The sequence below is a fragment of the Lepidochelys olivacea genome (genome assembly GCF_965140295.1).
Source record: "Lepidochelys olivacea isolate rLepOli2 genome assembly, chromosome: 2".
In the NCBI taxonomy this organism is placed as follows: Eukaryota; Metazoa; Chordata; order Testudines; family Cheloniidae; genus Lepidochelys; species Lepidochelys olivacea.
The window spans coordinates 228,740,534-228,753,130 of record NC_140412.1 but is presented as its reverse complement, the minus strand read 5'-3'; the positions used below and the strand labels follow the sequence as shown (position 1 = coordinate 228,753,130).

Genomic DNA, 12,597 nt, shown 5'->3' with positions numbered 1-12,597 from the left:
TTTGTACCCTCAGGGGTACATGTACCCCTGGTTGAGAACCACTGCCCTAGAGTGCATGGATAACAGGGAAGGATGTGATTTCTGAGCATTGAAGTGATACTATGGGTGGTAGAAGTGGCATGTTGTAGTATTTATTTTGTTATACATAAATATGTAGCTGTCAGTAAATTGACTGGACCCATTATACTTATGAGAGCCTTGGTAGAACATGCTATAATGCAAACATTAGCCATAGGCTCTGTCAGTGGAAAAATTGAAAATCTATAGACTTCAGTTAACACCTAGAAATGTTATCAATCCTGTTTCCAGATAGACCAAAGAACATACTATAAAGCATTCTAAATAAGCATCTAGAAAGCTTCCCTCTGAACTAGTGGAGCTGGGTCTCCTTGTACTTTATGAGCAGGCATGTGGGAAATACTAAACAGAAAGTAACTCTAGCTCCCAACAGAGCGAATCATGATATAATTTGCAGCATCAGCGACAAGGTGGATTAGTCAGTAGATATCAAATATAGATAGATCAGTCGCTACGAACTGAACTCCCACTGGGTAAAGCTGAGCTCATAAGTTTTCCTTCAGTTAATTAGGATATAGGGTTTGTTTTTGTTTGGGGAAGATGATGGGGATGAGAGGATTTGATTGTGTTGAGCCCTGTAAACATTGAACTATTGGTTAAAGAAAGGGTATATCATGTTCAATTAGTCCAATAAAAAGTATCCAATAAACCAATGTGGTTTGTGTAAACCTGCTTGTATCACAGTCCAAAAGCTTTCTTTAAGAAACCATGGGAATAGGAAACCTCATGTAAAAACAGCATGCAATTGGTATTCTCACCTGCCACAAACCTATACGGGAGGGAGATATTCTGTACACGAGGGAGAAGGGAAATACTGTACCTCTGAGGAATCATCAGTGAACACCAGTCTTGGTTTGATTGGACCAGTCACTGAAAACCACCTCCAAAGTGGCAACCACACGATTGGACTCTAAGGGATATTGGCTCACTAAGCTTGGTCTGAGCAGGTACTTACACAGGACCAGACAGGGCCCTAGGCACACCATGACAAAGAGTCCAAGGGTTCTGTCCCTGAGGCCCTGCCTCTAGGTCACAGCTCTACCTGACAGGGAGTGGGCCACATGGGAAGCAAAGAGAAGCGTGGGGCTGTGCAGTGAATAGGAAAGGTAAGGGAAACCTTAAGGTGACTAGACGGGAAATGTGAAAAATTGGGACAGGGGCTGGGCGGTAATAGGTGCCTATATAAGAGACAGCCCCAAATATCAGGACTGTCCCTATAAAAACTAAGTCATCTGGTCACCCTAGATCCCCACAACAGAGAGAGCCTGAGAGCAGTGCATTTGAGGCAGGAGTGCACGTTTCCAGGGCCAGTTTGGTCTTCCCAAGGAGGGACTAGAGGTGGGGGAGGTCCAGATTGGGACAGTGTGCCCTGGCATATCCTCTGCCTCAGCAGCAGCTGGGCAATTAAACCACGACCAGCAAGGGCAGCTCCTGAGGGCCAGTGAGGAATTTCATATTTCACACCTGGGATGTGCATGTGGGTCTTTGCCTACAGCTTCCCTACACCTCGCCTCTCCACCCTACTCTCTGCTGGCACGTGACACTCATAGCCCGCACCTCCCTCCTACCGACGCCCCGCCCCGCCCCCGCGGCGTCCCGGCCCCGCCTCCTCGCCTAATTCCCCACGCGCCCCAAGCCGCATCTTCGCGCACTTGACAGTTGGCTCTCTTAAGGGCACGCGCCCCTTTAAAGCATCTGCCGCCCTGGGCCCCGCCCCCTCCTGCTTTTTGATTGGCTGGCGGAGCCGGTGCTCTGCGGTCCTGGCAGCTGCGACTCAAAGGCGCCGCGGTTGCTCCGGCTGCCGAGGGCGGGGGACCCCGGCTCCCTCCCTGCCTGTGCCGGCCGGATGCGCAGCAGCACCTGCCGCTCAGACAGCGGCACCAGGAGGGGGAGACACGGGGGCCTCGTCCTCCCCTGGGGTGGCGGCGGTGGCAGCCCGGAGAGCAGGAGGCCGGGAACAAAGGCTCCGCGCCAGCCCCTGTGGCTCCACCTGCCGCCCGCGGCGATGGCTTCCCTCAGCCTGGGGGGGCTGAACGTCTCGGCCCGTAGGAAGAGCGTCCAGTCCCGCAACGCGGCGGTGGAGAGGAGGAACCTGATCACCGTCTGCAGGTGACTCCCCAGCCCCGCGGCTCCTCCCCGCTCCGCCTCTGTCTCGTGCCCGCCCTCTGGGGAGGCGAGTTCCCCTCCTTCGCTGCCCCCAGCGCCGGGCTGTGCCCGCCTCCGTCGGCGCGGCTGAAATCGCTTTCCACCCCCGCGCCCCGCCTTGGGCAGGTGAATCCCCTGCTCCGCCCTCTGATCCCAGCCCCTGGGCGCGTAGCTGGCTGGTCCCCGTCGCCCTGGGCAGCGTGTCCGCCGGGCTGAGAGGGGGACTCTGCGCGTGGCCTGACCCATGGTGGCCCCTGGCAGCACGGCAGGCTGCGCGCCCGCCCTCGGTACCGGGGGGGTTGCCTGGCTTTGGGGCTGCAGTAGGATTAAAAACGAAGGATGGGAGTCTCCCTCCTGACTCAGCGCCTTTAAAAAATGGCTGTTTAGCAGCCTCCCAAGGACCCGGCCTAAATTGCTTGCTGGCTTTCTTCTTCTTGGCTTTGACAAGGCGGTGTGTGTATTTACCTGACTATAAAGTTAACGCTATTTAAACAAAACATTGGGACTAGTTCAGACTGGTAGCTTGAGACAAGAGGTTTGTTTTTTGGCAAAATGTACTTGTTAGAGATTTTGCTGTACAATGTGGATATTTGTCAGTTCTATGTATGTTCACAACAGTTGAAGCAAGAACCAAGATGGTTTCTAAACTTTTAAGGATGTTTAATTCAAGTCTTGTCTTCATTTAGGCTTTCCTCATGTGGTATCTTATATGTTGTGACAGTTTTCAGAGTAGCAGCCCTGTTAGTCTGTATCCACAAAAAGAAAAGGAGTACTTGTGGCACCTTAGAGACTAACAGATTTATTAGAGCATAAGCTTTAATGAACTACAGCTCACTTCATCGGATGCATACAGTGGATAATGTAGTGGGGAGATTTTATATACACAGAGAACATGAAACAATGGGTGTTATCATACAGACTGTAACAAGGGTGACAGGAAAGGTGAACTATTACCAGCAGGAGAGCAGGGGAGAGCCTTTTGTAGTGATAATCAAGGTGGGCCATTTCCAGCACTTTACAAGAACAGGAGGAGAGGAAATAAACAAGGAGAAATAGTTTTACTTTGTGTAATGACCCATCCACTCCCAGTCTTTATTCAAGCCTAAGTTAATTGTATCCAGTTTGCAAATGAATTCCAATTCAGCAGTCTCTCCTTGGAGTCTGTTTTTGAAGTTTTTTTGTTGAAGAATTGCCACTATTAGGTCTGTAAATGCCCCTCTGCCATGTACACTGGCCAAACTGGACAGTCTCTACGTAAAAGAATAAATGGACACAAATCAGACATAAAGAATTGTAACATTCAAAAACCAGTCAGAGAACACTTCAGTCTCTCTGGTCACTCGATTACAGACCTAAAAGTGGCAATTCTTCAACAAAAAAACTTCAAAAACAGACTCCAACGAGAGACTGCTGAATTGAAATTAATTTGCAAACTGGATACAATTAACTTAGGCATGAATAAAGACTGGGAGTGGATGTGTCATTACACAAAGTAAAACTATTTCTCCTTGTTTATTTCCTCTCCTACTGTTCTTGTAAAGTGCTGGAAATGGCCAACCTTGATTATCACTACAAAAGGCTTCACCCCCCCCTCGCCCCTCCCCCACTGGTAATAGCTCACCTTTCCTCGTCACTCTTGTTACAGTCTGTATGATAATACCCATTGTTTCATGTTCTCTGTGTATATAAAATCTCCCCACTATACTTTCCACTCTATGCATCCAATGAAGTGAGCTGTAGCTCATGGAAGCTTATGCTCAGATAAATTTGTTAGTCTCTAAGTTGCCACAAGTACTCCTTTTCTTTATATGTTGTGAGATACAGTTGAATTTCTCCATGCAAAATAATACTTGTAACTAACGGTTCTAATTTTTATACCCACTACATCTATAAAACTTAAAGTGAAGGTTGAAGCTCTCTTATTCACCATGTTGTACATGTAGTACAAATATAAAGTTACCTCCTTTTTAAAGATAATTGCAATAGATGATTACAGGAATGGATGCATTAAAGACAGTGTTTGAGTCTGGATTTAAGTTTAATGCCAACATCTACCATTAAAGTATGCATTTTTAATATTTTTAAACTCTTCGGTGGAAGCATAGACTTGACATGATTTTGTATGACTCCAATACATATTATTTCACGCACTTCAACAGCTCTTCTGGTGCTGTCATAGTCTTGTAAATGTGTAGCTTATTTTTTCCACACGTGAATTATTACCTATTAAATCATAGGAAACCTTGAGTAAAAGTACAAAAATACTTTTGAATGTGAATTCCTAGCCTAATTCCAATATAATGTAGAGCCAACAAATAGATCCATTTGAATATTGACTAAAATGCCCTGTAATGACTTTTAATTCATTGAAAATAAGTATATTTAAAAATACTGAACAGATATTTAACTGTAATATCTTTATAATATACAAATATTTTTCTCTATCTATATTATAACTTTTACAAATTGAAGCTTTCACACCGGGATTGACAAGTGACACCTACTAGATAACATGATATGAGGCTTGTATCCTTACTAGTGTGGTCCAGTGGTAACTTCCTTAGGAAAAGCTAATTTTTTTTCTTGGCGCCTTCCCCTTCCTATCAGAGTATAGTCCTTAGATCCTGCTTGTGGAATTCCTTCTTTCATACTGGCTGTAGCTTAGTAGATGGGTTATAGACTTGAACCAACCCACATCATCCTAGCTACTGAAAGGGAAGAGGAACTGTTCTATCCCTCAGATCCCAGCATCCAGGCTTCAGGGAGGGCTCCACTACTGTACTCCTCCAGTAGCCTGTCTTTTTTGTGCTTCCCTCTAGTGCTGCTTGGAAAAGCTAGATGCAATAACTGAATAAAGTGGGTAAGAAACTAGTCAGTTTTGTGGTTGCCCATCGGGTCTCAAATGGTAGAAATGAAATTCTCCCATCTTGTCAATTCCACTTGGCTGTTGGGTGCTGACATTGCTTGCCTGCTCATAAACTTAGGATTGAAGTTCACTGGTTACTATTGGAACCATAAATGCTAGAAAAACTGTTTTTAAAAAAATCAAAGCTTACATTCTGTGGTATGTGATGGCTTAGACCTCATCTCTCCTATTATGATGGAAAATATCCTACTCTCCACTGGAGAATGGTTTTCTTTAGCTCTGATATTTAATGTATCTGTGAGACAGTCAAAAGTGACCCTAATTTTGAGAAAAATCTTAGAAAACTGAGGCAATATAAATTGTCACTAACAGCAGCATATGTCAATGAGTGATTCCTACCTTCCTATAGACACTCTCTCAAATAACAATGTTTACAGCTAGAATAACATTCTGCTGTCTTTCTCACCAAGCCTAAAAATTAACATTTTCCACAAGCTTTAAATCTTGGGGGAGAGGAGTGTGTGTTCACTTTTAAAGCTGGTATATGGTCTTGATTGTTTCTATCCTTTTGAGCTTTTTAAAAGAAAAAGGCAAGGAGTAGTTTTATGGAAATAATCAAAACCCATCTGCAATTATTAAGCCTTTCTGATATTATAGAGTATTCTTTAGTAGGCGTACACTAAAAACTACAAAGCAGCAAATCAGGCAGCTGATTGTAATATGTTTAGGACCATCAGAAATACTGTTGGTATAAATGGTGCCATTAATGTACCTTGAGATGATTGAATCAAATGTGGAAAGTACCCCTTTTTTTTAACTACTGCAGCTCAGAAACTGCAAGGAAGAAATTCTTCTGCATTGTCATTTGCAGCCTTCTCTTATGATTACCAGAGAAGAGTTCTTCAAATGATCATTCTGCAAAATCTTTAGTATTTCTTCAGTAGCTTTTTTTAAAGTGTCATCTGCATTATTTGGATTTTTACTTGCCCCTTTTACTGCCAATTTTTTTATGCTTGTTCTTCATTAACTAAATGACACAGAATATAGAGGGATTATATGGTCATTTAGAGACTTTTAAAATCTGATTTTAATATTGTAGATATTTATGACACCTGCAGGCTCACAGTCAGATAAGACAGTACTGTCATATTATTTTCATATAAGAAAATAACTGTTGACCCTCACATTTTTGTGTAGGCCCATGAAAACAATTCCTTCCCCAAACAGGCTGACTCCTCTGTACTATGATCACAATATGGTGCATAGGGTCCGTCTGAGAATTTTCAGACGGAGGAGTCTTTAGGTTTCTCCAGCCTCCTGCTGTAAAAGTTAGTCCCGTTACTTGTAGTGGCATATGTGTATAGTTCTGAACATTTAAAGTTTTCCAAGGGACAGTTTGTTTCAGATACATTGAAAAGATTGGTGGGGAGACAACTTAAATATTAAAAACCATCATAATGTTAAGTGTGTTTAAAATTTGGAGATCTGTTAATCACCTCAATGCTTTGCTGGTAATATTGTCTGTGTGTGTGTTGAGATTTCACAGCCTTGACTCTCAGCTGGAAGCATTAAGTTCTTTGACAAAAATTATCAACTTTCCCTTATAAGGTAGAGATTGTCTTCTGTTTTTTATCTTCCATTTATAGATTTGAGATAAGAACACAAGTGATATTCAGAGGTGAAGAGTCTTACAGGATTATACTGGGGTCTCTCTCCCTATCCCGGACACATTACTCAAACTCTCTGGAGGGGGCCTTCAAAAATTAGGCTCCTGTTTGCTTGCTTAGATTATTCTAAAGCAGTGGTTCCCAAACTTGTTCCGCCGCTTGTGCAGGGAAAGCCCCTGGCGGGCCGGGCCGGTTTCTTTACCTGCCGCGTCCACAGGTTCGGCCGATTGCGGCTGCCAGTGGCTGCGGTTTGCTGCTCCAGGCCCATGGGAGCTGCTGGAAGCGGTGGCCAGTACATCCCTTGGCCCTTGCCGCTTCTAGCAGCTCCCATTGGCCTGGAGCTGCGAACCACAGCCACAGCAGGTAAACAAACCGGCCCGGCCTGCCAGGGGCTTTCCCTGCACAAGTGGTGGAACAAGTTTGGGAACCACTGTTCTAAAGGTATCTGACTCAGTGTAGATGTTTTGATTCAGTATACATAGTGTGGCCATATACTTCCTCTTGTTAGAGGTTCCACAAAGAAAAGCATTAAGGTTTGGGATATCTGTATAGATTCCTCTTTTGAATGTGAAGGGCATGTGTCAAAGTTGATCAGCTCTTGGACACATGGTGCATTGAGACCCTGAAATGGTATCTGCTGAGGATTCCAAGTATATTACAGTGAGATGCTTGGAGTGCTTTGAGGATGTTTGTCTTAAAGCAGATACCTAGCTGGCATCCAAAGTGCAGCCTTACATCTCTGCTCTCTGGAGAGAGGTTTCAATGCAGACAGGAACATCAGCAATGAACTACCCTTGGATCCAAAGTCCACATGTCAACACAGAACCACCTTTCATTGAAAGATACTTCAAGACCATGGAGTTCAAGGTAAGTGGCATTGGTGTAGAGCCTCAACTATAAGCAATAAGGTGCATGAATTCCAATTTCTTGTAAAAATGTTGTTTCGAGATACCATTGCATTTCCACACATTGGTGCAAGTAGCTTTGATGCTTCAGAGCTCAAGACAGTGACTCGTGAGCAGAATTGCATCACAAAGCTGAAACTCCATGTACAGGAGTTGATGTAACAGTGCTTCCGCATAGACAGAATTAATGCTATTGCATGTAAGGCAAATGACAGTGGGGATGTACTGCTCCATGGTGCTTGTGTTTCCAAGGTGAGATCCGTTCTATTATTAAATAGAATAGAGACACAAGTGGCTGAAGTAATGAGACCTGGAAAAGAGCTCTGTAGCTCGAAATCTTCTCTCTCACACGAACAGAAGTTGGTCCTCCACCTTGTCTCTCTAATACCTGGGTCTGACATGGCTACAACAACACTGCATATGTTAAATAGAATAATCATTGTTTGTCATGCCTCCTTGCTAGGTACCATCAATTTTAGCTGCTTCAATCCTGATAGTGAAGGCACTGAACTTTTGCTATGTTATCTTCGCTCAGAGCTGCCTCACAAAGCTGGACACCCCCCAATACTCGGAAGCCTTGAAGTGAGGATCATAACTCAAACCCTGTTTGTTTGTCCAGTATAGACAGAGTTGTCCCATGAAAAATTAAGCCATCTGTGCTTTTCAGCCTGAGATAAGTAGCTTTGATGCAGGACTTACTCAGTTTGCTGTTGGTAGCCAAGGCATTACTCTATTTTCATTTGTACTATGTGCATCAGAAATATTGAAACTTGGTAACATTGATCCTGAATTGTCCTGTAATACTTCATGGTAAATCATGTTTCATGGGTTACAGAATCTCAACATGTCACCTCTCCATATAAAGTCAAAATACTGATGTAACAGGAACGTGGCAGTGTTTTGAGTGGCTTCAGATCACTTAAGAACAGAGGAAAATTTCTACAGTGTGTATGTACTAGTTCACCCGACTTTTTATTCTGGTTGTTTATCACCTTTCAAAAGGCCTGAAAGTGAAGAATAATAATGTAGCAGCAAAAACATCACAATTAGAAACACATATAGCGGCTTCCTTCCATGTTCTTAAAATAATCTCTAAACTTAGAATCTTCTCTTGTTGAGGCATTATTAACTTAAGCCTCTTGGCCTGGATATATCCCAAATAAGGTTCCTGAGCCCTGCTGCAGTTGAGTTAAGAAATTTGGGAAAAATTCCTTTTCCTGCTGCAAGGATAGAAGAGGTTGCAAGGAAAAGATGGCGATAATCTTCCAGGTCTCCGTCTGACTTAAACATGTTAATAAGGACTTAGAAGGTCTTCTGCAGGTTGGAAAATGCAGCCACATCTACATCTATTTATTGCTGGCCCCGTCCATGATTACTCTGAAGGAAGAGAATGATGTCCTCAACGGTTGAAATCCTAGGATACTAGAAGAGCTGTACAGAAGCACTGGTGTTTGGGAACCTTCTCTTGCTTAAAGGACATTGTGTGCAGCTAGGGACTGTTGCAGTGGTGGTATAGCTATGCCATGTTTGGAATACTTTTCTCCCTTAATACTGACCTTTTTCTGTGAGATTACAGCCATTTGAATTGTCTGCTGATTGGCTAGTGGTATAAACTACTAAGAACACTCTCATCCTCACAGAGGAACCTGGAGAAGAGAGATTCAGGCTTAGCTTTCCTGCAGATTCTAGCTATTGATGGTGATCTGTCGCAATTAGTCTGGGGGCATGGGTTATCTGTGTTGCTCATGAAATCCAGTGGAAGCGTGGCACATGCATACGCACACACGTTATTGTGGGAGCTGGTCCTCTGCTCAGTTAGGCTGATTGTATGAGCGAGATGACTGGTGTCTTGCTGAGGAAATCCAATGGAATACAAGGTGAAAAGAAGAATTTTAAATAGGCATCTCTTCCTTTTTTTTCCCAGCAGAAATGTAGATTTCAGCAACTAGGATCCTCAGGTTGCCCTTGAAGGGAGGGTCAACAGACTCTGACTTCTGAAAACTGTTTATTTGCCTAAGAAAATTCTCAAACTCTAAAGTCCTCTTTTGGAGAATACTGAGTCTAAAGCAGATACCATGGATGGATATAGACTAAACTGGAGTCAGATGGTCAGATTCTCACCCTCACCCTGGTCCCTGTAGGGTGAGTTAAGGGAGTGAGGTGGCATAAAGCAGCTCTAGAAACTTCTGATGAGACTGGGGGAATTTTCTCCCAGCAAGGGAACTGAGGAGGAACCTGGTCTGACTTCTGAGAATCCCTTCACAAACCCTGGTCTACTGGGGGTGCCAGGGGTGAGGATGAAGATGTGAGGGACTTGTTCAAGGATGTGAAAAGGATCGAGATTCTGAGCAACGATGCTCCAGGCCTAAGTCAAGTAGTGAGATGGATGTCTACAAAACACATTTCACCAGCCTACTCTGACTATCCCAAATGTTGCTGAAACGTTTCTCCAATTATTTGGAGAACATTTGAGAGGGCTATAAATATTAATGAGAGAAATGACCAGGGCCAGATGTTTTATTTAATGGAATTTTTTTAAATTGCCTTGGGGCAGTGTAAAATTTATAATTCATAATTTCCTTTTCAGTTTGGTAAATTAGTATTGTATTTGCTTGTGTTCTGGTGGTGTCTACAGTCCCCAACAAATGTTGTTGGCTCTATTGTGCTAGGCATGGGTACAGTCTCTTTCCTGAGAAGAACAGATTGGAAAAAGGATGTCTCTGTTAAATATTTGACATCCCCACCCTTTGAACTGATCTGTAAGAATTCACAATCAATGTGTTTGAGACTCCCAAAAGGTCCTTCAGCAAAACTAGGAAAACCAGACTTAATACTCCAGATCAATGTTCAGACAAACATAGCACAAGATGGGGTGTGTATTCGTGCCTGCTGCAGACCACAAAATCACACTAGGGAACAGAATGACTCCAGCTTAAGTGACTAACTATACTATGTAGGGGAAAAAAGCTGCATGATTATGGGACTTCACTTTGAGTGACACATGATGGAGGTCTCATGTTGCAAGTACTAAAACATCCTTGGAATTTCTAAACATTAGAGATGAGTTTCCTAACTCTCAAAGTGTTACAGCCAACAAGAGGGAATTAGATCCTTTCTTAACAGCTAAAGAAAAACTGATCACAGAATGAAAAATTAAAGGTTGCTTAGGTACATGTGGTCATGACTTGATCACATTTATAATGAGCAAGCACAATCAAGTCCAGATCAGTAATATACTTGGTGCTGTATTAGGGCCAGTTTCACAAAGCTGAAAACAATTTAAGCCAAATCAGCTGGGAGGAAGAACTTAATCAGAAAAATGTGAATTATAATTGGTAATCATTTTAAGAACACCTTATTAGATGGCCAAAAAGCCAGAATCAAGGAAGAAGGCTGTGTTGGTTTAAAAAACTGACCTGGTTTGGAGGGGAAGTGAACACAGCTATAATAAATAAATACATTTACATAAAAACAAATGAAAGAGGAAGTTGATAGTAATGAAGTTAGGAATTGTAGAAAACTGATAAGGGAAGAAAAGGGGGACAATGCGAAATCTATGGCCAGCAGTGTTAAGGAAAATAAGGAGGAGGTGTGTTGTTTTTTTTTAATATATTAGGAACAAAAGGAATCCTGGTAATGGTATTGGTCCATTACTAGATGGAAATGGTAGAATTATCAATGAAAAGGCAGAAGTGTTGAATAAACATTCATGTCCTGTCTCTGGGGAAAAAAACAGATGATACAGTCTCATCATATGGGGTTGATAACACTTTTTCCTTCCACTGTATCTTTGGATGATGATAAACAGAAGCTACTGAAGTTAGACATTTTTAAAGCAGCAGGTCCAGATAATTTGCATCCATGAGTTTTAAAAGAGCTGGCTGAGGAGCTCGCTAGATCATTAATGTTGGTTTTTCAATAAGTCTTGGTGCACTGGGGAAGTTCCAGGAGACTGGACAAAAGGTAATGTTGTGTCAGTTTTTAAAAAGGATAAACAGGATGATCCAGGTAATTATAGGCCTGTCAGCCTGAAATCAATCCTGGGCAAGATAATGGAACAGCTGATGTGGGACTTGATTAATAAAGATTTAAAAGAGGGTAATTAATGCAAATTGACGTGGGTTTATTGAAAATAGATCCTATCAAACTTATAATGGTATCAAGTTTGGGTGATAAATGTAATAGTGTTGATGTAATAGACTTCTGTTAGGTGCCTGACTTGGTACCATATGATATTTTGATAGTTATATTCTAGTTTTTTTTTAATGTGGCACATGCTAAATAGATTAAAAATTGGCTAACTGATAGGTCTCAAAATATAATTGTAAATAGGGAATCGTGATCAAGTGGGTGCCTCTTCCAGTGGAGTCCATCAATAATCAGTTCTTTACCCTATGCTATTTAACATTTTTATCCATGACTTAGAAAAAAACATTAAATCATTGCTGATTATGTTTGAAGATGACACCCAAATTGGGGGAGTAGTGAATAAAGAAGCGGACAAGTCATTGATTCAGAGCGATCTGCATCATTTGGTAAACTGGGCGCAAGCAAACACTATGCATTTTAATATGGTTTAATGTAAATGTTAGGGTTGTCGATTAATCGCAGTTAACTCACGTGATTAACTAAAAAAAATAATTGCAATTAATCGCAGTTTTAATCGCACTGTTAAACTGTAGAATACCAATTGAAATTTATTAAATATTTTGGATGTTTTTCTACATTTTCATATGTATTCTGTGTTGTAATTGAAATCAAAGTGTATATTTTTTATTACAAATATTTGCACTGTAAAAATAATAAACAAAAGAAATAGTATTTTTCAATTCACATCATACAAGTACTGTAATGTAATTGTCATGAAAGTGAAACTTACAAATGTAGATTTGTTTTTTTTGTTACATAACTGCATTCAAAAACAAAACTGTTTAAA

At 42.0% G+C, this 12,597-nt stretch overlaps 1 protein-coding gene across 4 annotated transcripts in view; it reads left to right on the top strand.

Annotated features, from left to right (window-relative positions):
- The first annotated feature begins 1,826 nt into the window (after positions 1-1,826).
- RUNDC3B (RUN domain containing 3B) overlaps positions 1,827-12,597 on the top strand; it is a 147,139-nt gene continuing 136,368 nt past the window's right edge. For 2 of the 4 annotated variants that reach the window (XM_084621961.1, XM_084621959.1), the window contains exon 1: positions 1,827-2,187. In XM_084621961.1, the coding sequence (XP_084478087.1) occupies positions 1,925-2,187 (263 nt within the window). In that variant the 5' untranslated portion in view covers positions 1,827-1,924. The remainder of the gene's footprint in view (positions 2,188-12,597) is intronic. The other 2 variants (XM_084621962.1, XM_084621960.1) reach the window with 2 other exon arrangements.